This window comes from Hypomesus transpacificus, chromosome 4 (genome assembly GCF_021917145.1).
Source record: "Hypomesus transpacificus isolate Combined female chromosome 4, fHypTra1, whole genome shotgun sequence".
In the NCBI taxonomy this organism is placed as follows: Eukaryota; Metazoa; Chordata; class Actinopteri; order Osmeriformes; family Osmeridae; genus Hypomesus; species Hypomesus transpacificus.
Genome location: NC_061063.1, coordinates 3,433,517 through 3,461,148, shown reverse-complemented (window position 1 = coordinate 3,461,148; position 27,632 = coordinate 3,433,517). Strand labels below are relative to the sequence as shown.

The following is a 27,632-nucleotide window of genomic DNA, read 5'->3' as shown; positions in this document are numbered from 1 at the left end:
CTAACACTCACAGTCTTCCCAAGGAGCCAAACATTCAACAGGCATGGCTGCTGTTGTCTATGAGAATATCCCGGCGAAGTTCGACACTCAATCATTCATTTGCTCTGAACATTTCACCCAAGACAGTTTGACAACCTTGGACAATTTCAAGCAGGATATGCTAGGAAGCTGAACCTGGAAAGAGGTGCTATTCCAACCGTATGCTCAATGCAACCGCAAGCTATAAGGACAGTATGATGTTGTGCTAACAGTTATTAGCAATGCTAACGTTTCCTGTATATAGCATACCAGGTAGAATGCTAAATACGTTTCTACACACATCAAATGACTCTAGCTAGACTAGCTGTAGTCGGCATTAGAAGGGAAGCTTCCGAAAAATAGCCAGAAAACGAACTGCAGTCTGGCTTATTGCTAACGCCTGTCTAGATAATCTATTTGAAATAACTGGAGAAAGGCAGGTTTTAGATACAGGATACGTTAGCATTGCTAGTAACTGTTACTAGTAACACCTAGACTGTAGGAATGTAAACAAGTTTAGCTTGCTAGTTAACGCAAGAGCATAGAATGTGTGATAATTTAGCCTAGTTTATTGGCAATGGGGCTAACGTTGATTCATGTTCCTGACTGTGTTTCATTCAAATAAATAACCTGTGTAATGAAAATCTACAATTCACGATGCATGTTTGTCCAGATCTTTGTCATGTTATTTTACAGCAAGATATCTAGAGCTAGCCTAGCTAGCTAACTGAAGCCGAGTAGAATCACGATATGGTTTGGTTGCTAAGCTGTAGCCTAACGTTCTACCCACCTAAGTCAATCCAGTTTGCTTCAACAACAGAAGTGGAAACAAGTAATGTTATCATTTCAAATGATATATAGTCAATCTGTTGAAAACAGTGTTGTGTAGACACAATAGATTTATTTGCGCGTTTTTATTTCAAGTCTCCAACTTCGGTGTTTCAGGGAGTGCTGCTGTTGCCGTGTTGCGTTTTTGCTCCCAGCTTCACTCGTTGATAACCAACCAATCAGCTTGCAGCTTATCTAAATATTAATGAGCATACCATAAAAGGAAAAGGGTGTTTTTTCCCGGGAACATTTCAGAAGATCTGTCAGAGGGCATAGAACAGCACCCGGGCCATTTTCAACCCAACCAATGTTACATACCCTATTCGGAGACCTTAAGGAACAGTGTGAAATACCCAAAAAACCCAGTCAATTGCCCCTTTAAGAAAAAATGGAGTGAATTTACAGTTAACAATATGACAATGTAAATTATTTTCATTTTCTCTGGTCCGACATAGTGTGCCTTGCTTACTCGCATTAAGTAAGAATAGCTGCACTCAGTAGATGCAATTTGAACTTTCCGGTTTAAATATGGTGGCTCTGCATACACTTAAGTAAATATAGATTATTTAGTTTCACAAAGATTACTGTTCCTTCTGTGAAAAGAACCACAATAAAACCATCCCTACATACTACTATCCTAAAGCTTCAATAGCAGAAATATTGAAAATGTTTTGTATCCTAATTTCAAATACCGAAGACAAAACATAATCAGAGGCATTTGAATTGTTCCTTCCACTATCCAAAAATAACCCACAAAGACAGGAAGTCACAACTACAACTTCCTACTACTAGGCAGAAAATATACTCCCGTGAGTGGTGGTTTCTCATCATACCTCACCCTTTAACTCCACCCATTTTCACACACACAAACAAACACAAACAAACACACACACACGCTCACATTCAGAAATACACAGAACTATGCCAAGAGACACAGAACAACAAGCAGACACAGATTTTGTCTGTATTTTGTGATGAGGAAGGAACTCCTGTTGCAAGCAAAAAGCGTGAGAATAGGAGGGTTCCTTTGAGGGCATCGGACCTAAATCATTCCTCTGGAGATGGGCACCGAGCATGGGATCAACACCAAACAGTGAAGGTATCTGGATGGGCGCAGCATTGTGCAGTACTGCAGTGATACATCAGCTGCATGAGGGAGCACAGAAAAACACAAAACCACGTGGTAACATCTTAATAACCATGGCATCAAGGTTTAATAACACACACCACATCATGTCAGTAAATCGTGTAGAGGGAACATATTGCACTATAATGTATGCTCTCATTTATTATTTAATCTCTGCGCCTCAGTAATGCACCCTGCTTGAGCCAGTGGTGTCATTTAGATATCCTTTCTTTTTCTGTCTCTTTTTCTCCATCTCTCTCTCTCTCTCTTTCTCTCTCTCTCTCTCTCTCTCTCTCTCTCTCTCTCTCTCTCTTTCTCTCTCTCTCTCTCTCTCTCTCTCTCTCTCTCTCTCTCTCTCTCTCTCTCTCTCTCACACTCTCTCTCTTTCTATGTGTTTGAATTTCATTCTTAAATAACAATTCTAAAGAGGTACACATGTCTTGTGAATATCTCAGAAATTCAGCACCTTTAGAAAAAGGTTACAAATGTCCTACATCAAAATAAACTCTTCTCTTCCTCTACCTTGAAGCTGCTGTGAGACTTACTATACTGTACTGTGACCAGGGATTTTCCGCTGTGTGGAATGCTGACAGGATTTATGTATTAGATAGATTAAAGGTCCGTTTCACATGCAACGTCCATGCTAATCCTACATTTTCTCAAATGGTTGGTCATTTGGGTGTGTAGCATAGAAGCAGGTTTGAGAGAAACCAAAAGGTATTTCTCCACTCAACTGTTCACCAGTTCATTCATGTCATATTAGCGTTTCCACTTAGGGTGGAAAGTTACACCAGATTTACACAGGGCATCTATTTGACCTTCTGACCCAATATCAAAGGAAATGTAATCTATTGGCGCCAAAGCTCTCAGTCACATGACATTGGGGATTATAGGTTTTGTAAAAGGGGTACTTGAACTCCGTAACCGGACACAGATCTGCTAATGGAGTGTATCCAAGCAACATACTGTGATTCTCAACCTGATGTATTGTATTGTAGTTTGTTAAGCAACACATTATATTCCTTTAAATTAATTAGCAAAACAATGTGTATCACAGAAAGTCTTATTGACCCTCCTAGGACTTTTGAATATAATTTGCATGGCATAACCTTTCTTTGAAGCTCTTTATTGACAGATTCTCCGGTCTGTCACATCTCAAAATCCTAATTATAAACACTGTGTGCAAAGACTGACCTTACATCATATCAGACAGTTACATAGTCCCTCTGTCAGATCATCCATCACTTTACAGAAAAGTATATTTTAACGTTGAATCACTTTTCACCTATTCAAAGCTTCAAGAGACTGGATTTGAAGGAGCTGTAACCGAAATGCTCACTATACAAATTATACTGCTTAATCTTACTATCACCTAGATATGTTTTTAAACCACAATTGGATGTGATGTTTACCCTAATCCGACATTAGCCTCTTATTGACCTACAGTACGGTAGAAAGAAATTAGATTTATGTGAGGGTGGATGTTGGTTTCAGCTGCCTTGGTCCAGTCTTTGCCAAAAACAGTTCATTACTGTTGCCTAAATGTGATAGTTAATCCTGCCCCCTTACCATGGGTGTGTCAACATGGGGCCACATTAAATACTGACTCTAAGTAGATTATGTGGTTTAACGCCTGAATAAAAACCCAGACTAGAAAATAAGGATAAAGTATTCACTTTGCTAAGACTGTCAGATGTAAAAAAAAAAAAAAAAAAAAAAAAAAAAAAAAAAGGAGTCCAGTGGTGTTACAGACAGTCAAATCGATAGACACACACTAAGACTGTGAAAAACATAAATCACATCCAAACAGCCATTACAGACTCCAGAACTGTGTACTTTCAGCAACATTTATATCCACATTTGACAAAGTTTGCATCAAAACTGGAGTTCATTGTCCTGACTCGAAAGCCCCTAAAACTCTGTGTCCCTACAGCATTCATTTGCAGTAAAAACAAAATACAGTTTTGGTACAATATACTGTGTGCTAAATGCTTTGCCACATATTGTCTAACCTTGCTGTTTATTTTGCACTACAGGTTCTGGTGCTATGAGACATAAGGTATTCTGGCACTCTAAAACATGAGGCTGTAGGAGACAGGAGACCTCCCTCTGTTGGCAATGTTTCAACACTGCATCACTCTACATAAATTCCCTGTGGTTATTGCTGATGTTTCCATTGAGATGATTTCATCTGTATTCAGTAGTATCCGTTGCCGTGCCCTCCATCTTGGTATGTCAAGACGTGGAACACAACAACAAGAGTTTATAACTCACAAGCAGAGTTTGCTTTGTAAATTATGATTTTTAGCAAGATTGAAACCTTCTCTGTCAGGTAAGCACTCTAGTTGAGCAATCTGTCACACATCTTACCCTCTAAAATGTTAAGGCTGAATATGTTAATTGGTTTAAGATTTTTTTGTCATTGTAACATCCTCAATTGGTTCCTTGATCGGAAAAGGAAATGTCCATTGATGTTGTTGCTTTCATTCAGATGCAAATGTTTGAACATGTCTTTGAGCCTGAAATCTGGGATTAAACTATCATTGTAGGACATGGAATCACAGCATGGATCTATGTGGAGTCTAACACACAAAGCTGAAGTTATGTAAACAAGAGAGTGTACGCACACATTATGGGTTTATGATTGTTACGTAACCTGTCTTTAGGGAATTTCACACAGACCTATCCTGGACATACAAACTAAAGAAATGTGTTGATGGGCAGAAGGTGAAACATTATTCGTACACAGTGTGCTGTATGTGTGAGTATACACATAAACACAATGGAAGGTAGAATGTATAGATATCATATTTTTGGTGTTGTTGCTGAAATCATAGTATCTTAAATTGTTACCACACTATGACTATAATAGTGTCACAGTAATTACACAGCCGAGGAAAAAGATTTTACTCCATGAAGTTTACTAAAATGCAAGCAATGCAAGCAAGGTTACACACACCATATTTGTTGCACTTAAGCAGTATTCACAGAAGGGGGCAGCATTGTCTTCTGATGTACTCCTATTTCATCCACTAAGTATATTTAGGCATGGGAGCAGACATTAAGGACATATACATCTTAAACAAGGATCAGTGTTATCAATTAAATTAGATTAGCACATACAAGCATCATTAAATTAAACTGAGGAAAATAAATGATACTTTTTGGTAGGCCAGCACAGAGAATTATTTAATGGTCTTGTTTGAAGACAAAATGGACAGGGTGAAGGAAACGTTTCAGACCAAATTGCCTAAACTGCTAACTAGATCAGTTTTTGTATTTTATAAGTCATCGATTAAATAACAGAAGCTTTGATTCCATGCACTTTACTATAGATTTTCAGGGATAACCCCTCATCCTAGGGTTTTGGGCTTATTACTGTGGACCTAATTTCTCACCAGTAATCAACCTATTGTGTTCAAGCCACATCCTAGTTCACCAATCAGTGTGAGTGGTCAGCTTGTGAGGGCCACGTTTCATGATCACTCCACCTCAGAACATTTCTGACCTACAAAGAGCAGACATGACATGAAAGAAATCAATGTCATTCAAATGAGACTAAAATATTTATTTCTTTTTATCCCTGTTTCTCTCTTTCTCTCAATTTTTTTTAGGTAACAACCACTTCATGAACATATACGTTTTCTTTTATATATTGTGGCACAAATGTCTTCAAATGAATATAATTGTGTGCTCTTTCTTTGGCGGCTGAACAGTAAAATACTCTCAAGGTTCTTAATTTGGAATGTCTTCCTTCTTATACTATTTCTTAATACAGTCATGCAGGGCGTTATTAAGGGATTAAGAGATTCTTTTTCATGCATGACATTTCCGTGAGAAAAATTCTGAGATGTCAGAAAAAGAAACATATCTTGACACACGCTTGCACGCGTGCAGGAAACGGCAACACTGGGAACACACACACACATATACATAAGTGTCATTGGTGTAAGATGCTGGCAGTGCGGACTTCGGAACAGCAATGTGGGCAACCGTTGAAAGAAAACAAGACGGAATACATATTAAATAGCCTATCTCAGAAAAAAAATCAGATGGCCATATGCGATATGATATAAATCATAAACATGAATAATGATGTAAATCTAGAATAAACATATTCTTGGATCTCATTTTTAATATGAAGTGATTATCAACCTCATGTTTCATAAAAAACACCCAAGTCCGGGTCGGAGTTAGGATTATGGAAGATAGAAAGTGACCGGTCAGCACCAAGTGTTAGGACAGCTCCCCGTTCCTGCCGGCAGGTAGGTTTTTGCTTCTTCATGTCGATGTTCCACACGATGCCCACAACCTTTAATCACTTTTGTAAACTGATAATTCTCCGAAGAATATTTTCCATAAAGGTTCTCTCATGCAGTGATGGAATGATTGGAACTATTTAACTACCTGCGCTTCTTCTTATGGATGCGATGAACGTAAGGATTTGACTCGGCTACCTTGCGTTGTGGAGTGTTACAACCAAGAATAATAACCAATTAAACTTCAAACCTCATCGAATCTGTTTCTAAACGGTGCGAACTGCAAGGACAAAAGCATCCTTTTTGGATTTTATTCCTTTCTTCCCACATTTGGGGATTTGGATCCCATTTCTACAGAAACGAAAGCCTCCACCAGGTAAGGAAACCACTGCACCAATACTGATCTGATAATCACATTTCTAAGTATGAAGGAGATGACTTGTTGGTATGGTGGGCACTGGAATTATGTTGATCAACCAATGTTTTTCTAAAGTAATCTATGAACTTCTTACCCTAAATACATGTATACTTAGAACCTGTACAAAAGAAAAGGTTCATCTTTTACTCGTAATTTTCTATTCCAAACACTAAAACGGATGAAGAAGGGTGATAACTTTAGTAGATGCTGTTTGAGACAACACGATCTTGAATAGAATAGTAACATTAACTTTCCATACATGGAAAATGTTTTCTTCGGGGAGCAGAGATGGCGTTCCGAAAGGAAACGTCATATGATTATGAAAATCAGAAAGAGGAGACGAAAATGTCCTCAACTGAATCCTATCCCACATGTGCACCTATTTGATTTGCAGCTATTGACCGAAGTGGTGTTTGATTGAGCAGTAAAATACTGTAAAATACTGTAAAATACAAACAGTGTATCTGCGCCTAAACAGTTCCCTCAGTTCTGCTATACAGAGTGCAATTAAATGACAAATTGTATTAAAAAAACATCAAATGTATTGTTTAAAAACGATGGATGTGATTGAAACAGGTGTGGTATCTGAAGCAATACGGAGTACTTTCAAAGTGAATCAGGACTTAATTATAGCAATAGTTGCTTGAATGGAGGAGGAGCCAATGGATGATTCATATCTGCACATAATAGTTATACTTTCAAGTAGCTTACAAATGAACAGCACCAGCCACAGAAGTGACACATTTATTGTGTGTTTTTATCAGGATATTGACACATTAAAAAACAGAGATAGGTGATATTTCTGTCGACTAAAATTTGGATTCAGTGAAATTGAAGTCAGACATTTACTGTCCACCAAGGTAATCCAAAAAAAGACATTTTCTCTTTCCATAACAGGTCATGTACAATGAACAATGCATCTTGTCTACAATATATTCTTCAAAACTATTCTTGTTATCTGTGCTGGAGATTGGACAGAACATATATATCCCCTGAGCTCTTTTCATCATGCAGGCACTGAATGAGAGCTCTCAGAGGGTGGAGGGCAGCAGCTGATTGCAGATGAGCTTCAGCTCTGAGGCTTAGGTGCAGGAAACAAGAAACAAGACATGGGGGTGAAGTGACACCGACACAGCGCGAGATATGTCCTGGATCATGCTGGAACATTCCTCGTTGCTGCACAGCTACTGTCGATCAGGGGCAGACACATGCGAAATCATGCAGGTGGCTGAGAAGCTCATTATTCTGAACAGCTCCTTCACTCTATTGAGTCAGTCAGTTTACCTGCAGTGAAGGTCTTAGAAGTACATACACATGTGGAATAGTAGCAGTTTGGCGAATCCATCCTTGGCCGGGTTTCCCAGATTCGTTAAGAAGCTCTTAACGCTAAGAGCTTCTGAACAAATCTGGGAAACCCAACCCTTTTCTTTAAATCCAAAATGTCTGAAAGACTGGATCTGACAGACCCAGACATTAGCCAGGTCCGCATGACACCTGTCATGTAAACCGTACTTTCTGCACAGAGAAGAAATATGGACGGGGGAGCTAATGCAGCCCTGCTGCCCATTCATAAAATGGGCAATGCGTGAAAATTGGTTAATTTGGCTCAAAGTACTCTCAAGGATCTGTTAATCTTGTTTTAGTGGCAGAAAACCCACAGGGTATTTTATCTTGAAATCCTAAAATATCCAAATGTTTCCAAAATGTCCAATAGATAGCCAAATAACAGTACAAATGTGCACTTTGCATTTGGGTATCAAGTTTAGGGATATTCTTATCACTAGCTGATTGACGTCATACTCAGTATCAAATAAATGTTTTCAGTGTTTCAGCACTGTTTCACACAATACTCTTATGCTTTTTCTGCTTCTTGTGATTTATATGAAGGCAATGTAGCTTTACTTCAACCAAATGTCTTCAGTCAGTCCTTACAGTACAGGTTATCACTTCAGGATCAATCTCTATGGTCGTTGATACGTGAATGACATCCTTATCCGGTGAACGCTCATGAATTCATTGCATTGTCTCTAAGCCAACAGAAACCACGGTAACCATGTGGTGTCATGTAGCCAAATGATCACATGACATGGAGCTTCGACCATCTGCTTACATACGGTATATATACAGTATACATCTCAATACTTAGCACACTGTGGCTGGCTATGAATTGTGTTCAAATAACAGCTTTGATTTACACATTGAAATGCCTTGGTACTAAACATTTATAGTGCATTCACAAGTCTACTGAGGCTGTATGCAGCTTCCATGAACTGCACATTAATACTACAAATTGCATAGGGACCCAGCTCAGTTTTTGAGAAAGATGTATGTCAGGTAAATGCATTATCTTTCAAGAATACTAAAGTTTGGTATTTTACCGTTAATGTTTTTTACTGTGTAAATGAAATCCATTTGTTCATATGTGCTCCAAAAACAATCATACAGGAGAACTTTATGCAATTTTGTAGCTGCAGTTACAGTGGAAAAATATGTGAACCATATAAATACATGCAGGCATCACTGGAATACAACAATGTAACCAATATTCCCACTGGCTCATACTCTAAATGACAAAATGTACCCTAGTGGTTCTCTCCTAAGTCTGAGTGAAAAGTCTCATATTTAAAGTGACAGAATGGATGACGTATCGTAGGTTTCCTGGGTCACGCACGTGTAAACAACTCACGTGTTTGCCCTACCGACTGGGTGTCAATTCTCATCTCAGCACTCAGAAAAGTGTTCTATACCGACGAATAGCACAGGCTGATAGGACTGCGAGAAGGGATTTACATCAGTTGAGATGACGGAGTGCTGTGGCCTGGACCCGCTGCAGAGTCTAGTCCTCAGACAGAAACAGACAAAATCCTCCTGATGTTGCATGGGATATACTGACAAGGACCGAGAGACGTGGGCACCAATGTGCCTCTGGAAACCCAGATTGTCATCTAGGATGTCATCTAGGATGTCATCTAAGTTTCTTGCAGATGAAAAGCTGCCACTGTGTAGCCGTCAAGTGTGATAGAGAGCTGTAGTACTGGTAAGGATCTGGCAGGGATGAGGAACAGCTCCGTCCAGAGTCTGTTTTAAGTTGTAGTAAGACGTTCAAGAAGAGATGTATGACTAACAATATAAAAAATATTATACACCAATATAAAAAAAAGTTGGGATTTGGTCGTAGCACAGATCCCTGTGGAACTCTTGTAGTTAGAGGTGAGATGCTAAAGGTGATTTTTCCAGCTGACCAGGAAGAACCTGCCGATCATGGACCACATATTGCATTCCAGAGTGGAAGTGTTTTCCAACCACTTCGCAGCGTGCCTGCCTGCCTGCAAGCTCTCATAAATCACACTCAACCTGCTATTAGTGCTCTCCATCACTGATTAGTGTTGTCATTTCTGTTGTCCCTGCCACACCTTTTGTTCCACAGGATGGAGGGAAATATGTCTATTTTGTGGGCGAACCCAACACCCCCACCAGAAAACAACACCTTCTTGGCGTCCTTTAGTAATTCCTCCTCCCTCCCACCTCCTCTGGACTGGGAGGCCCCCACCTTCACGGTCGCCGCCCAGTTCAGGGTCGCGGCCACCCTGGTGCTGTTTGTCTTCGCCGCCATCAGCAACCTCTCCGTGCTCATCAGCGTCACCTGCGGGAGAGGGCGCCGTCTCGCGGCCCACCTTCGGCCGCTGATTGGCAGCCTGGCCTCGGCCGACCTGGTGATGACCTTTGTGGTGATGCCCCTGGACGCCATCTGGAACATCACCGTGCAGTGGTACGCCGGGGATATCATGTGCAAGCTCATGTGTTTCCTCAAGCTGTTTGCCATGCACTCTGCTACCTTTATACTGGTGGTGGTCAGTCTGGACCGCCATCACGCCATCTTGCACCCGCTGGATGCGCTCGACTCTGGGCGCAGGAACAAGAGGATGCTGCTGGTGGCGTGGGTCCTCAGCTTCCTCCTAGCCTCACCACAGGTGGGTTTGGGTTATCATTCCGTAGCAGCTACTGTAGTCTTGAAAGGGATCAAGTATTTCAGTAATCACAGATGATCACAGATCTTCTTCACATGCCACATGATTGCTTGGGCCCACTCTGCCTTAGATGTGAGAACACATGCAGGTGAAAGAGGCTGATAGGAGTATACTGTCGAACTGCCCAATGCATTTAGAGAAAAGACGAGCTCTCAAAGTTGTCATTCCTCAGTCATTTCACTTGACTTGAATGACATCTCAGATTTAGAAAGGCTGGTTTGACAGATCCACTCAAACTCATGCTGAGAGGTACACTTCAGCAAAATGTGGAGGGGAAATGAACATGCCACAAAAAGTAGAGGGAGAGAGAAAGAAAGAAAGAAAGAAAGAAGGAGGGAAAAGGGTTTATTACAGAAGAGTGTACAGAAAGAAGCAGACGGAGGAGAAATCCAACAGGAAAAGATGGCTTTGATGCTCTTGTAGGTACATTTCTTATTGAAAGTATGCACTGATGATTCGAGTTCAAGGTCGCGGGGCCTTTGAACCACACTAACAGAAAATACCTTTCAGTCTCTTCATGGCTGACTGCCTAAATATTGCATCCCAAAAGGTTAGAGAGCTAAAGATAGAAGCATTTGATCTCAGATCCAATCCCCCTAATGTACAGGGAGATACAACATGGCTGGCTTCCAGAGGGTCCACTTTAAAGTATATTTTCTAAACAAGGAGAGAAATGCATGGCCACTTGGGCCGTGGGTGGGAAGACAGAGAAGGACACGAGGCAGACTACTAAATCGTATGAGGGGAAAAGGGATGGGAGATGCCAGACTGGAAAAAGAAGTAGGTGGTGAATTGTGGGGATCGATACGTCTGAAGTCCTCACCACCATCTGTCTTCCTACAATGTCCCTCGTGGGTAGCAGAACAAACTATCAGGCCACAACATGTCACAACATGACTTAGATCAACTTTGTGGGTGGAGGAAATGCATTGCGTTGGAGCAAATGTATGCGTTTCTTGTACAGTACATAATGCACACTATTTTTGTGACAATCAAATGTTGTTACAGATTTCTGATTTAAAGAGGGTGTGTGGTCTGTGTGAGTCTCTGTGAAACTAACAGTTTCTAACACCGGAGCGATCCTGTCTCTTCTTTCTTCTCCATGTCAAGCTGTTCATCTTCAGGGCTATCAAAGCTGAGGGAGTAGACTTCACTCAGTGTGTGACGCATGGAAGCTTCCAGCACCGCTGGCAGGAGACAGTCTACAACATGTTCCATTTCGTGACACTCTATGTTTTCCCGCTGCTTGTCATGAGTTTCTGCTACACCCACATCCTCATCGAGATCAATCGGCAGATGCTTAAGAGCAAAGGTGTGTGCCGTCTTACACACTTTTACCCTTGACACATTCACAACTTAACATTCACAAATACGTTAATTCTGGGCTTCAAAAATTCTAGGCTACAAAAGTTCTGAATGTGGCCAGCATAATCCCAACCACAAGTTTATTCCTGATAAAAAATATATAAAACAAATAGAAACCAAACAAATACCATGTCGAAATTACTGAAACTATAATTGTACAGTGGCCATTTGCAAAAACTCTTTCAAAGACACTGTACATCACCATCTACCTCCTCTTGTGTCTCTCCAGGTGGTGAATCATGCCTAAGACGAAGCGGTACAGACTTGATCCCCAAGGCTCGCATGAAGACCCTGAAGATGACAATAGTGATTGTTGCCTCCTTCGTGGTCTGCTGGACACCCTACTATGTCTTGGGGATTTGGTATTGGTTCCAACCACGCATTCTCCGGAACATACCGGAGTACGTCCACCACATTCTCTTTGTCTTCGGCAACCTCAACACGTGCTGCGACCCGGTCATCTACAGCTTCTACACGCCTTCCTTCCGGGCGGATCTGGCTGATGTGGTTGCGTGTTGCTGCGGCCGCCGACATGACAACGCCTCGCCAAGGTCCATGGATTATCTCTCGGGTAGGAGGGGCAGGCCCAGTGCGGAAGCAGAATCGTCTGACAACCCCAGTGGTGACCATCCAAGTGGGAACCTAGGGTAAATACTACCAGATACAGATTATGGACTATGAAACTCACCAAACTACCCTACTGTGAATGTCACATTGCCTTAGAGTTTTGTGGACCTTTGATAATCCGAAAGATTTTTCATTGTAGCCTGCAGTGGCGGTTCTAGACAAATTTTACTGGGGGGGCCAAGAGGGGGCCAGTATTTAATCAGAGGGGCACATAAAAAACTGAAACAAATGGTATTTAACCCTTGTGCTGCATTCGGGTCACATGAAACGAAGGTTCACAACAAACCATTGTTGTGTTGCGACTTTACCCCATACAAAAACAAATAAAAAGCATTTATTTTAACCTTCGCGATGTTGTCGCATTACGACAGTGGGTCACAATGACTGATGGGTCAGAATGACTTGAAGATAACACAAGGGTTAAACATTAAATACTTAAATTTGCTTTACATTAAAATCATACAAAATGCTCTGTCTCCCTCTTCCAACTCCTCAGCTCTCTCTATACTTTGATATGTTTCTCTAACCTTTTTATTTACTGGGGCAAAAAAGGCTGCAATGTCCCTTCCTCGGTTCATGATGACAACAGAATAAAAACGTGTAAATAAAATAATATTATTATTCAGTCAGTTCAGGGGGACCACAGGGGGGGCCAGGGACATTTTTACCGGGGCACTGGCCCCTGTAGGCCCCCGTGTAGAAACGCCCCTGGTAGCCTGTAGTACTGTGTTGAGCTTTGGATTTCGCCCTTTCCAAATTGTTAGAATATTCACAACAAAAATATCCTGGAATGAAGATTACAATTCTGATTGGAAATACTTTATCTTTCAATTCCAATTAATACTATGTGCATGGCAGAAAAACCCCTCTATGAATAAGATGGATAGAAGATGACATTGTATGAAAACACAGCGATTAGGGAATCTTGTATATATTAGTAGTATTAGTATATATATTTGGAATATTGTAGTTTTCCAGTTAGTCTAGAAAATGAGGTTAGAAACATCAGACCGAAGTTGCCAGGTCGTTGAGGTATTTTAACCCACTTAAGTTGTTAATGTGTGCCAACAAAGGAACATTTTAGGACTTTTTGGAAGGACTAGAATGTGAAACTTTCCTTGAGTATTTAGCGAGCAACAAGCTAAAACAAAATGACAGGCAGACAGTCATTCCCCAAAGGATGCAGTGATCTCATTTAACCTTTGCCTGTCTGTGTTTATTTTATCTGAAACAAATAGCTCATTATGATTATGCTATGCACAATGTTATTTTCAAAGTTCAGCAAGAACATTGTACAATGGTTCTTCACTTATCTGGTGTTCATAGTAAGGCTTGATTCTGCCAGCCAGCAGGTTATTACCATCCCTCTAACATGTGACAGCCATTTAATGTCTATATTGTACGATAACACTTGTGGATTTTGTGGTGCAAATATTTAAATGTCCTGTAAATGTATGTTGGTGTGTACCCGACACAGTTTTATATGCTTGACGGATAATGGACTTTACTCAGAATTAAAGGAATCAAACCCATGAGCTACTATGTTGAATTTCGTCTTTTGCCCTCACTTGAACCATCAGTGTTGAAATCAAAAGGAAAAACACCAGATGCTCTATTATAACAGGAGAGATCCTGAATACTACCTTATTTGTTGGGAGGCACCGAGGATGCAGACGTTTTTTTGGTTTTGAGAACACAGGAGGCAGTTTAACTGTAAATGTACAGAGACCACTAGACTTTCCTTGTATGGCTGTGTGTCTTTCTGCGTATGTGAATTTAATTGTATGGAAGGACCTAGAGCCGAGGCAGTTGTAACAGCAGTTCACCCCTCACTCAGTCTGGTTGATGCAGGCCTGCACCCTTGCCCTTAGGTAAGGAAATACATCACAATCAAACGATTGGATCCAAGAATAGACTGAGTTTGCATGTTTATGACGGTTGTCACCCTGGAGAAGGTGATAGGTTTTGTCGAATGATTCATGCGACACAATGGTTAGTATCCCACATTGACACGTCAAACAGAGCTCATTGTTGCTACTTAGCTTAATAAACCTGGCATGGCAGGAGGCAGCTCATCATCTAAGAGTCTCCACAGTCATAAAGAAATGCCCACACTCACAGAACAATGCACAGGCATTTTCAAAACACAGAAGCAGCAAAACTAACTCTCTTTAAATCAGCGTTCGTCTGCGTTGTCCCACCCTGTCAACACAACAAGTCAAATGAAAAGGTATGCCATTTGAGGCCACAGGGTGTGTCTGTGAAGGCATACATCATTTATGTATGTACTTAATACCCTATTGTCCTAAAGGGGAAGGCCTCACCTTCGTTTGATTGCATTAGTCTGACATTTCCAACAGTTCTGTTCCCTGGTGTTTCCTTGTCATGCTGTGTGTCTGTGGTGCATCTTGTCTCTCTGGAGAGACAAGATGTGTCTTCCTCACCTGTGTGTTGTCAGTAATGACTAAGCTGTAGTCTCATTATCAACCTCCCTCTGCATACGCATCATGCCAAGGTTCTCTGCTTGAGCTACAAGGTGCTTGCTCTCCACCTCTCTGGAGTATTAGATTCATTGTCAGCACCTGTGTGTAGTTTGGTGTACATAAATACCCCAGTGTATTTAGTGTTCTTAGCTAAGACTTGTTCTGTTGCAGACCAGAACTGGCAGGTTTTCACTCCTTTGAAATTGTACAGTCACTTTGAGTATAGGGACTGGCAAAGGAAGATCAATTTGAATGTTCTCCTATTGCTGTCAGAAGAGATATATTTATATATATATGTATTTTTTTAATTCATATTATTAGTCAAATCAAATCAAATCAAATTTATTTGTATAGCCCTTTTTACACGCAAGCATGTCACAGAGGGCTTCACATGCGCCCATAGAACTGCCCCTCAACCAACCTAAACCCTCAAGGAAGACAAGGAAAAACTCCCACCAGGAGAAAAAATGGAAGAAACCTTGGGAGGAGCAATTCAGAGAGGGATCCCCTCCTCCAGAGACGGTTGGTAAGAGAGAGGAGCAGAACACAAGCTAAACATAGTCATACAGTGTCAATGGGTTTTGAAACACCAAAATCCATTGTTCGGCTTTATAGACGTTGGATGGGACCGGGAAACTCGCTGTTGGCCGTCATGGAGACTGGATTCCGGGTGACGACCTGGTTCAGCGTTGGCAGACCGACGACCAAGCAGGTCCTGACAGCTCAAACCCCCCACACCACAGGGAATGTGTGTGTGGGGGGGGGGACAGAGAGGAGAGCAGGGATTAGAGAATGCCAGGAGCAGCTAACAGTTACAGTCATAATAGAATGAGATCCCCACCGGTCAAGTGTGGACTAGTGCAGCAATTTAACAGAGCAAAAAGGGTATTTGATGCAGCCCCACACACCAAAACAACGACAGCCCCCCTCAGTTGGAACATGAAATCTGTTCCAGGGGAAAGAACTCTAAAGTAGGTTATACTTATACGAATAAGGATGAAAACAACCAGTCCCCCGTTGTCTCCAACTAGTAATAAAAACTATAACAGTAACAATATACAGCAACGATACAATATTCAAAACTTCACTATTCTTGTCTTTTAATAACTTACTTCTGCCAACTTCCAGAATTCGTAATGTCTTTTCGAGAAGCTCTCAGATCACGGACACTCTATTAAGTCCTCTGTCCTTTAGAGCCTAGTAATTGGTTGTTTCCTTTGTTCTCTGTTTTGTGTGTTTCCGCTTGTCTCTCCCAGCTGTTTCCGCTTGTCTCTCCAGGGTGTGTCTGCTTGTCTCTCCCAGGTGTGTCCGCTTGTCTCTCCCAGGTGTGTGCGCTTGCTCCTCTGCTCCATTCCTCCCCTGGTTCGTCGTCATGGTCCTGTCATTATTGTCTGTTTGTGTTGTTGAGATAGGGTTAGGTTAGGGTAAGGTTAATGACCGGACAACAGGTTTCCCCGCTTCTCTTTAAATACAGTGCCCTCCAAAAGTATTGGAACAGTGAGGCGAATTCCTTTATTTTTGCTGTAGACTGAAAACATTTGGGCTTGACATCAAACGATGAATGTGAAACCAGAGATCAACGTTTCAGCTTTTATTTCCAGGTATTTACATCAGGATCTGATGCACAAATTAGAAAATATCACCTTTTTGTTCGAACCCACCCATTTGTCACGTGAGCAAAAGTATTGGAACATATGACTGACAGGTGTGTTTTGTTGCCCAGGTGTGTCCTATTACATACATTATTCAATCAATAAATACCACTGTATGTCTACACTCAGGTTCAGATTGGGTAAGATAGGTTTTGTCTATGCAGACTGTATTCAGAGGTGAAAACAACATGAAAACCGGAGCGCTGTCTTTGGGTGAAAAACAAGCAATTGTGAGTCTTAGAGAAGATGGAAAATCAATCAGAGCCATTGCAGAAACATTGGCCATAGCCAGTACAACCATTTGGAATGTCCTGAAGAAGAAGAAAACTACTGGTGTACTAAGTAACAGACGTCGAACAGGTAGACCAAGGAAAACATCAGCAGTTGATGACAGAAACATTGTGAGAGCTGTAAAGAAAGACCCTAAAACAACTGTTAGTGAGATCAGCAACAACCTCCAGATGGCAGGAGTGAAGGTATCACTATCTACTGTTCGCAGAAGACTTCATGAACAAAAGTACAAGGGCTACACCAGAAGATGCAAACCACTCATTAGCAAGAAGAATAGGAAGGCCAGGCTGGAATTTGCCAAAAAGTACAGAGATGAACCTCAAAAATTCTGGGACAAAGTTTTATGGACTGATGAGACAAAGATTAACTTTTACCAAAGTGATGGAAAGGCTAAAGTTTGGAGAAAGAAAGGAACTGCTCATGATCCCAAACACACAAGCTCATCTGTGAAACACGGTGGAGGTAATGTCATGGCTTGGGCTTGCATGGCTTCTTCTAGGACGGGCTCATTAATCTTCATTGAGGATGTAACACATGATGGCAGCAGCAAAATGAACTCGGAAGTCTACAGAAACATTTTGTCTGCCAATTTAAGGAAAGATGCAACCAAACTGATTGGCAGAGCCTTCATCATGCAGCAAGATAACGACCCAAAACACACTGCCAAAACAACAAAGGAGTTCATCAGGGGCAAGAAATGGAAGGTATTAGACTGGCCAAGTCAATCTCCAGACTTAAACCCTATAGAGCATGCATTTTACCTGCTTAAGAGGAGACTGAAGGGAGGAACCCCACAAAACAAACAACAACTGAAAGAGGCTGCAGTGAAAGCCTGGGAAAGCATAAAAAAGGAAGAATGCAAAAGTTTGGTGACGTCAATGGGTCACAGACTTGCTGCAGTTATTGAAAGCAAAGGATTTGCAACTAAATATTAAGTCTTATTCACTTAAATATGTTTTAAGTATATCTGTTCCAATACTTTTGCTCACATGACAAATGGGTGGATTCAAACAAAATGTGATATTTTCTTAGTTGTGCATCAGATCCTGATGTAAATACCTGGAAATAAAAGCTGAAACGTTGATCTCTGGTCTCACGTTCATTATTTGATGTCAAGCCCAAATGTTTTCAGTCTACAGCAAAAATAAAGGAATTCGCCTCACTGTTCCAATACTTTTGGAGGGCACTGTATGTTCTGTGGTCTCGTGGGTGATGGAGAATGTGTTTGTTTAGATTGTCTGTAGTAGTGGAGCATTTTTTGTGTTAGCATTCTCCCTACTTGCTCCATACACCGGGTTCTTGCATTCCTCCTGTCCACCCTAGTTACCTACCACCAGTGAGGACTGTAACACACCTAATTTGCACTCGCCTTCACTTTCCTTCCAGCAGTTGCCACCCTAGGAAACCATATCTCCAACAAAGTGAGCGAGAAGATTGAGACAAAGAGATGGCTTAGGGAATTCATTTCATGTAAACCAAAAGGGTAAACCATACATTTGATTGATTTTCTACATTATGGAACAGGTATGTTGTTTTAATAAATGTAATCTGTTTCTTGAAAACAACAAAACTACTAAATCAAACACACATGATTTTCAGCTCTCCCATTTCACATATACTGTAAATATTGTTATTGTTTGTTTGGTGTCATTCTGCCGTGCTGTCAAGTGTCTAGCCCTAATCTTCTTTTTATACTTCTTTTTAATACTTTCTTACTTGCCTCAGGCCTCCCATTCGCTGAACCTGTTATGGTTATGGTGGGGGCTTCTCACACGTGACTCCACCTCGAGGTGGGAATCCTAAAGTAAACTTCCTCGAACTCGTTATCTCTGCAGTGAGCGGATGGCCGACCGTGTGGCACTGTGTTGGCTCAGAAACCTCATAACGGTCAGCGCTATGCCTGGACTTTAAGCCAGTCAATTAGAGCTGACCTGTCTACCTGCCCCCTTGCTATTACCATGGTGATATCGTCACCCTTGGAGTAAAGGTGCAATTCAAGCATGACCACTAGACTATATTATATTCTGATTAGACTCGAGTCTAACTACGTAATGTCTGTAGAAAGTCTCAAACCTGTGACCCCATCGATTGATGTTTGCCAATTGATGTTTGACTCTCGATATCTTGACAAACTAATGCTGTCTTGATGACACTCTCATATCAAATTAACTGGAAGCCTAGCGCTGATTATAGTGATATATACACCACAACTCCAAAAGGTCAATTCAAAGCCCTAAGGGAACTTCAACTATCTAGCAGGTGGTACAATTGCAGGTAATATCAAAACAAATGCATGTGCTTGCGGATTGATCTATTTACTACAAAAAAACTAACAAAAAAACACATTTTAATGATAATTGTCTGAAGTGAATAGAAGAATTGTAACATTTAAGTTGGTTCCCTTGGACATCATTATGTTTTGATTTGGTCAGACAATCGCACCTCAAATGTAATATTGTTAAACTGCTTTGTTTCAAGTCATAGGTGCAGCCCATTTGTAAATAAAATATTTTACACATTTTGATGAAGAAAGAAAGCAAAGGCAGCTGTAATAAGTTTGCGTAGATAGTAGGCAGTGTGAAAAATCTCTAGTAGCGTTTCTAGGACATCTGGAGTCCTGTGAGTTGAGAGCCGTGTCAATAAATTTCCATGTAAACATTTCAGTATAGGGGCCTCATTGGAGAACCTGCTTCAGAGATGCAGAGGTGAAATGGAAGATGGGAAGGCATGGCTCATTGCACATGGAGCGTGACTTCCATTTATTTGTGTTCAATTTAGTTCACGGATTCTGTATGAAGTGAAGTATGTATTCTTGGAATTCTCGGGCCAGTCTCTTAAACTCATCGAATGCTGCTCAGGCCTGAGGATTATTCATTTCCAGGATGAAATTCTCTCAATCACTAATCATGTCAGTGATACCACTTGTTCGATAAGATGATAGATAATCATCAAAACACACATTTCAGCTTTCATGTTGTAAAATTGTATTTCCTCCCTGGCACCAAACACTATAAATAACCACAAGTTGCACTATGATGTCTTTTACGGAAGCATATTGCAGTTATCATATATTTTTTTTTTAGACACCTTATCTTGTAATAACGAGAAAATGTCTCGTAATAACGAGATCCTGATCCGTGATAACGAGATCCTGATCTCTTAATAACGACAAAATATCTCATAATTAGTTGTCAGTAGGCCACGGCTCAGGTTGTTTATTGTGACCAAAAGAACACAGAAAATAGCACACATGATGGCAGGACAGACCCTTTGCATGTTAGGGGAGGGGGTACACATTATGTCACGTATTTCAGATGCATCATCTCATAACCATGAAGCACATCTGTTCAACTGATCCTGCCGAAACACTACCATGTCCAACAGATCAGAATGGGCTTTGCCATGTCCTGAGGTGCCTGCGCAAAGTCGACAACCGCCTGGTGGTCCCACCGCTCAAGACCGCCCGGTCCCAACACAAGCTCTTCTCCTGCCTGGCCCCCCAGTGGTGGAATCAACTCCCTACCTCCATCAGAGACACAGACTGTCTCTCCACCTTCAAGAGAAGGCTCAAGACGCACTTGTTCCGGGAGTACAACGGTACTTTGGAATGGTTTGCTGAACCCAATGCTAATTTCCTCAAGGATCACAATGACTCTTGCTCAGAGACTTGTTGCTCTTGCTGGTTAGTGGTAACTGATTTAAACTGTTGTATTCGCTGCGAAATATTCAATATACACTGCTGTTTAAACTGCAATCTAATTACATCCTGCCATCCCATTTGCCTAAAAGGACACCATTTCAGGAAAGTAATCATTGTGATTGTTTCTTAAAAGTTTGGTCATGACCCAGGCGGACGTTACACAGTCTCAGACTTCTTTTAATTCATTTCTTGAGAAAGAAAAGAGGCGGGCCTACAGCTTGACTTCACAGGACGGTAAGCGGAGAGAAGCCTCAGTCCACTGTGGCTCGACAAAGAGAGAGAGAAAGAGAGACTACGACCAGCACTGTCAGGACGAAGGTGAGACGAGGGAAGGGAGTCAATCACGTGATCTGGACGAGCTGGTCCTCACACCTGCAGCTGAGGCATCGCGGCGTCTACTCCAGGCTGCTGCACTGCGGCAGCTCCTGAGCACGCTCCCTCCCCTGCCTCCTTCCCTCCACTGTCCATTGAGAGGATGGATGCCGCATCTTAGTCTGCTGAAGAGGATGGATAATTGAGAGTGGGGGTGTGGGCGGTCCGATCCTCGGCTGCAAAAGTTAGCTTTAGGGACGTGGAACGTCACCTCGCTGGCGGGAAAGGAGCCTGAGCTGGTGCGCGAGGTAGAGAGTTTCCGGCTAGATATAGTCGGCCTCGCCTCGACGCACAGCGTGGGCTCCGGAACCAGTCTCCTTGAGAGGGGCTGGACTCTCTTCCACTCTGGAGTTGCCCTTGGTGAGAGGCGTCGAGCTGGGGTGGGAATACTGGTTTCCCCTCGGTTCGGCGCCTGTACATTGGGGTTCACCCCGGTGGACGAGAGGGTAGCCTCCCTCCGCCTTCGGGTGGGGGGACGGGTCCTCACTGTCGTTTGTGCTTATGCACCAAACGGCAGCTCAGAGTACCCACCCTTTTTGGAGTCTCTGGGGGGGGTGCTGGAAAGCGCTCCTCCTGGGGATTCCCTCGTCCTCCTGGGGGACTTCAATGCTCATGTGGGCAATGACAGTGAGACCTGGAGGGGCGTGATTGGGAGGAACGGCCCCCCCGATCTGAACCCGAGTGGTGTTTTGTTGTTGGACTTCTGTGCTAGACACGGTTTGTCCATAACGAACACCATGTTCAAGCATAAGGGTGTCCATATGTGCACCTGGCACCAGGACACCCGAGGTCTCAGTTCGATGATCGACTTTGTAGTCGTGTCGTCGGACTTGGGGCCGCATGTCTTGGACACTCGGGTGAGGAGAGGGGCGGAGCTGTCAACTGATCACCACCTGGTGGTGAGTTGGCTTCGATGGTGGGGGAGGACGCCGGTCAGGCCTGGCAGGCCCAAACGTAATGTGAGGGTCTGCTGGGAACGTCTGGCGGAACCCTCTGTCAGAAGGAGCTTCAACTCCCACCTCCGGGAGAGCTTCGATCATGTCTCGGGGGGGGCCGGGGACATTGAGTCCGAATGGGCCATGTTCCGGGCCTCCATTGTTGAAGCGGCTGACCGGAGCTGCGGCCGCAGGGCGGTCGGTGCATGTCGCGGCGGTAACCCTCGGACCCGGTGGTGGACTCCGGAGGTGAGGGATGCCGTCAAGCTGAAGAAGGAGGCCTATCGGACTTTATTGGCTGGTGGGACTCCAGAGGCAGCTGATGTGTACCGGCAGGCCAAGCGGAACGCGGCTTTGGCGGTCGCGGAGGCAAAAACCCGGGCATGGGAGGAGTTCGGCGAGGCCATGGAGAATGACTTCCGAACGGCTTCAAAAAGGTTCTGGACCACCATCCGGCGGCTCAGGAGGGGGAAGCAGTGCTCTGTCAACACTGTATACGGTGGGGATGGTGCGCTGCTGACCTCGACGGGGGACGTCCTGGATCGGTGGAAGGAATACTTCGAAGACCTCCTTAATTCCACCAACACGCTTTCCGACGTGGAGGCAGAGTCTGGGGACATCGGGGGGGGCCCTTCTATCTCTGGGGCTGAGGTCGCCGAGGTGGTTGAAAAGCTCCGCGGTGGCAGGGCCCCTGGGGTGGATGAGGTCCGCCCGGAGTTCCTTAAGGCTCTGGATGTTGTAGGGCTGTCTTGGTTGACACGACTCTGCAACATCGCGTGGACATCGGGGACAGTGCCTCTGGACTGGCAGACCGGGGTGGTGGTTCCCCTCTTTAAAAAGGGGGACCGGAGGGTGTGCTCCAACTTTAGGGGGATCACACTCCTCAGCCTCCCTGGGAAAGTCTATTCAGGGGTCCTGGAGAGGAGGGTCCGTCGGATTGTCGAACCTCGGATTCAGGAGGAGCAATGTGGTTTTCGTCCTGGCCGTGGAACAGTGGACCAGCTTTATACCCTCCGCGGAGTCCTGGAGGGTACATGGGAGTTCGCCCAACCAGTCTACACATGTTTTGTGGATTTGGAAAAGGCGTTCGACCGTGTCCCTCGGGGGCTCATGTGGGGGGTGCTCCGAGAGTACGGGGTACCGGATTTCCTGATCGGGGCTGTCCGGTCCCTGTACGACCGGTGCCAGAGTTTGGTCCGCATTGCCGGTAGTAAGTCGAACTTGTTTCCGGTGAGGGTTGGACTCCGCCAGGGCTGCCCTATGTCACCGATTCTGTTCATTACCTATATGGACAGAATTTCTAGGCGCAGCCAGGGTGTTGAGGGGGTCCGGTTTGGTGACCTCAGGATCGGGTCGCTGCTTTTTGCGGATGATGTGGTCCTGTTGGCTTCATCGGGCCGTGACCTTCAGCTCTCACTGGAGCGGTTCGCAACCGAATGTGAAGCGGCTGGGATGCGAATCAGCACCTCCAAATCTGAGGCCATGGTAATCGACCGGAAAAGGGTGGAGTGCCATCTCCGGGTCGGGGAGGAGATCCTGAACCAAGCGGAGGAGTTCAAGTATCTCGGGGTCTTGTTCACGAGTGAGGGAAGAATGGAGCGCGAGGTCGACAGGCGGATCGGTGCGGCGTCCGCAGTGATGCGGGCTCTGCATCGGTCCGTCGTGGTGAAGAAGGAGCTGAGTCGAAAGGCGAAGCTCTCTATTTACCAGTCGATCTACGTTCCTACCCTCACCTATGGTCACGAACTATGGGTAGTGACCGAAAGAACGAGATCGCGAATACAAGCGGCCGAAATGAGCTTTCTCCGTAGGGTGTCCGGGCTCTCCCTTAGAGATAGGGTGAGAAGCTCGGTCATCCGGGAGGGGCTCAGAGTAGAACCGCTGCTCCTCCGCGTCGAGAGGAGCCAGCTGAGGTGGCTCGGGCATCTGATTAGGATGCCTCCTGGACGCCTCCCTGGTGAGGTGTTCCGGGCACGTCCCACTGGGAAGAGGCCCCGGGGAAGACCCAGGACACGCTGGAGGGACTATGTCTCTCGGCTGGCCTGGGAACGCCTTGGGGTCCCCCAGGAAGAGCTGGCGGAAGTGGCCGGGGGGAGGGAAGTCTGGGCCTCCCTGCTTAGGTCGCTGCCCCCGCGACCCGATCCCCGGACAAGCGGTAGATGACGACGACGGTGTGTGGGGGGTTCACAAGACTGGTTAAATCCAATGATGGAATGCACAGGGCTCTTCCAATCTCACTAACGACAGAACTTTGTTGACGGTTGGCGAAGGAAGATGGAGCTGTTTGAAGGGTTGTGGAATCAATAGACTGTAGCTTTTTGTTTGTCTTATGACAGCTGAAAGAGAGTGAGAGAGAGAGAGAGAGAGAGAGAGAGAGAGAGAGAGAGAGAGAGAGAGAGAGAGAGAGAGAGAGAGAGAGAGAGAAAGAGAGAGAGAGAGAGAGAGAGAGAGAGAGAGAGAGAGAGAGAGAGAGAGAGAGAGAGAGAGAGAGAGAGAGAGAGAGAGAGAGAGAGAGAGAGAGAAAAATGGCGTCAGGCTTATACAGTATTTGAACTTCAAGGTTTTTTCCAATAATTCCCAGTAATACTACTTGTTGTTTCAACAAATCTAAGCAGTTGGCACACTTCACAAAGGGTGATAAGTAAATATCTGCCACACCTGAATGCCGCCTGTTTCTATGACAACTCTGGATTTCCAAGTTGAACACTGGATGTTGGTGTTTCAACAACCATTGACACTTCCCAGCTGCTATGTTAAGACTGTGTTCTGAACCTCTCTTTCACAAACTGTCTCTGGAGGAGGGGATCCCTCACTGAATTGCTCCTCCCAAGGTTTCTTTCATTTTTCCCTGTAGTGAGTTTTTCTGGGAGTTTTTCCTTGTCATCCTTGAGGGTTTAGGTTGGTAGAGGGGCAGTTCTATGGGCGTATGTAAAGCCCTCTGTGACATTGCTTGTAAAAGGGGCTATAAACATTTCTTTTTGTTAAAAATGTTTTATGGCAACACTCAAAGTCAAAAATATGTACTGTTTATTCATATGTTGTATGGGTGAATCTTCTTATGTATGTACTCCTATAGTACATGCTGCACTGCTCTTAAGTAGTAGCATGCTTTAGTATGCCCAGCATGACTGTATCATACTTTGATAAAAAGCAAACAGCATCCTTCTGTGGGATGGTGTGTGATGGCCTAGGGAGGAAGGAGACTACGACTGTCATGACGACACTGTTTGACTGACAGCACAGCAACAACACACGGTCTGTCTGTGTACTGCGTCTGCAATGAGAGGCTGAGGATAGGAGAGAGAGATGCATTCCCAGGAGCCCTCTGTTCAACAATGCATGAGAAACCTTGGGGTGTTATGGACCACTGACAGCTAATTGTTTTTTAAACAGTGTTGTTAGCCTTGCACAACACAACAGTGGTGTTTACCATTCCCTGCTTCCTGTCCCTACATGAGTAACCAGTTAGTCCTCTGTAAGTAACTCATATCAGTATCTCAGGGCAACCGTGATAACAATGTAATTACTGTTTATGTATTGCTTTGCGTAGGTCATTTATGTGATTAATTTTAAGGGGAATTAGATCCTCCTTGGACATTAAGAATAATGTGATTCGTAGAACCGTTTTCTTAAATGACATCATGAATATGTATCGGGCATTCAGTTTATTGATGCATGCATGCAAACATCCTTTTACAATTGCTTCATGTCTAGATTTGTAGGTCTTTAAACGAGCCTTCCAGAGAGTTTTCCTGAGTGACTCGTTCTTCTCCCCCATTACTGTCACTCCAACTGTGTTTTCACTCAAGTTTTCATCTGTCCTGGACCTAACTTTTCCATAGCCACTAACAGCCATGCAAAGCTATTGCCACTGATGACCAAGTCAAACAGCATTATTGCGAGGACAACATTGTCCAGATATAATCTGGGCAAGGGGCCCATGAAGAGAATCTTCCTGTAGGAGCTGACCCTCCTTAAGGAGGAAGGGAGAGAGGAGGTCTAAAGGGAAAGAAAAAGAGTTGACTTCCAGAGGCAAGGCTGAAAGGGAAGATGCACATCTGTCAAGTTAGAGGGAAAGTATTTTTTTGTTCCCTCACAAAGTGCATTACACTTTGGGAATGAATTGAGTGAGCGAGAGGAAAGTAGCTTTGTCAACAAGTGGCAGAGATCATCTTAGATTAATAGAGGATGGTAAACAACATTGAATACACAAGAGATCAACGTCCCCTGTGTTGACTGTGCTAGTTTTTTGAGGTGGGTGGTTTGCTTGGTTGTGTTGTTTAGTTCAGTTTTGGTTGGGTTTTGTCTGAGTTGGTGACGAGTCATTGGCAGGAGATGCCAAGATGGCAGGGGGCCAAGAGATCCATGGTAACTAGTGTACTAATACACAAATTAGAAAAAAAATGTGGACTACAGGCAGGCTGTTAATCTGCTCCATCCAATCTAATCAATGAACACAGACATCTAAACTTAAATGATTGTGTATGCACTTAGAGGAAAGAGTTTATGGAAATGAAGTTAACGTGACTGGTGTCCCAATTACAACACTGAAACTACAACATCAATTCATCCGATGTACCATTGTGCCACAGCCACCTATAACCATTCACCCTGGTTCAATTGTCTCCATACTACATTATATCACTTAAAAGATTTACAATAAAGGTTGTGTCAGTAAATATATATTTGACTAATGTATGACCATTGCAATTCTCTTCCTTGGAGACAATTAATCCTAAAGTCAGGAAGCTAACCTGAATGCTTGTAAAAATGTGACAAGATTTTTCCCCAAACTCCCAATAAAAAAAACCCCCATCAAAATCTTAATTGTCACCGTAGTGCAGCATGCTATTGTTGATGCCTTGAACCTAACATTTATTTTTGATTGATTCCTTTAAGATATAAATTGAGTAACAGCTCCTGCCTTGAGTTCACCTCTACCGTGTGCTCACTCCTGCTGACTCGGCAGTTGTGTTGCGACGGTAATTGATGAGTGGTCGGCTCTCCACCAGGCTGATGTAGCACCGGCCGTGATCCCGCGTCACTTGGCATTGTGCCTGGTGTCCTGCACTGATTGGAACAATTTCAACCCCTGAGTGGCCTAATGGAAGTACAAAATGTTACGTTTCAATTTATAATGATACATAGGCTGCACAATAGCCATAAAAATATATTTATTGAGAAGGGAAAGGTTATATTTGAGTTAAATATGTGTGACGAAATATGGCTAATGGGATGAGGGTGGTCTAAGTCACTTTTCTTTGATTACTCTAGCTGGATGAACTAATTGCACTTTGATGTTTTCACAGTTTGTAAACCCACGCATAGATGAAAGTGATATTTAGATAAAAAAATATGATATTGCCCAATAAGCTTCACCATTGGTACAGCGTATCAGTCTGCAAGTCTTTTAGAAATATTCAAAGTAAAGTTTAATTTGAGAAAAAGGTAAATAAAAAGTCAAATCCGTCTGTGGCTATACGATCAAACTGCTAAGATAAGGTAGGTTACATTTAACCTGGCCATATTT

General features: G+C 43.4%; 1 protein-coding gene across 1 annotated transcript; it reads left to right on the top strand.

Annotated features, from left to right (window-relative positions):
• The first annotated feature begins 10,068 nt into the window (after window positions 1-10,068).
• LOC124467233 (gonadotropin-releasing hormone II receptor-like) lies at window positions 10,069-12,693 on the top strand. Its single transcript, XM_047019434.1, has 3 exons — window positions 10,069-10,620; window positions 11,788-11,989; window positions 12,272-12,693. The coding sequence occupies exons 1-3, from the start codon at window positions 10,078-10,080 to the stop codon at window positions 12,691-12,693; spliced, it is 1,167 nt and encodes a 388-aa protein (XP_046875390.1). The 5' UTR covers window positions 10,069-10,077.
• The last annotated feature ends 14,939 nt before the right edge of the window (window positions 12,694-27,632 follow it).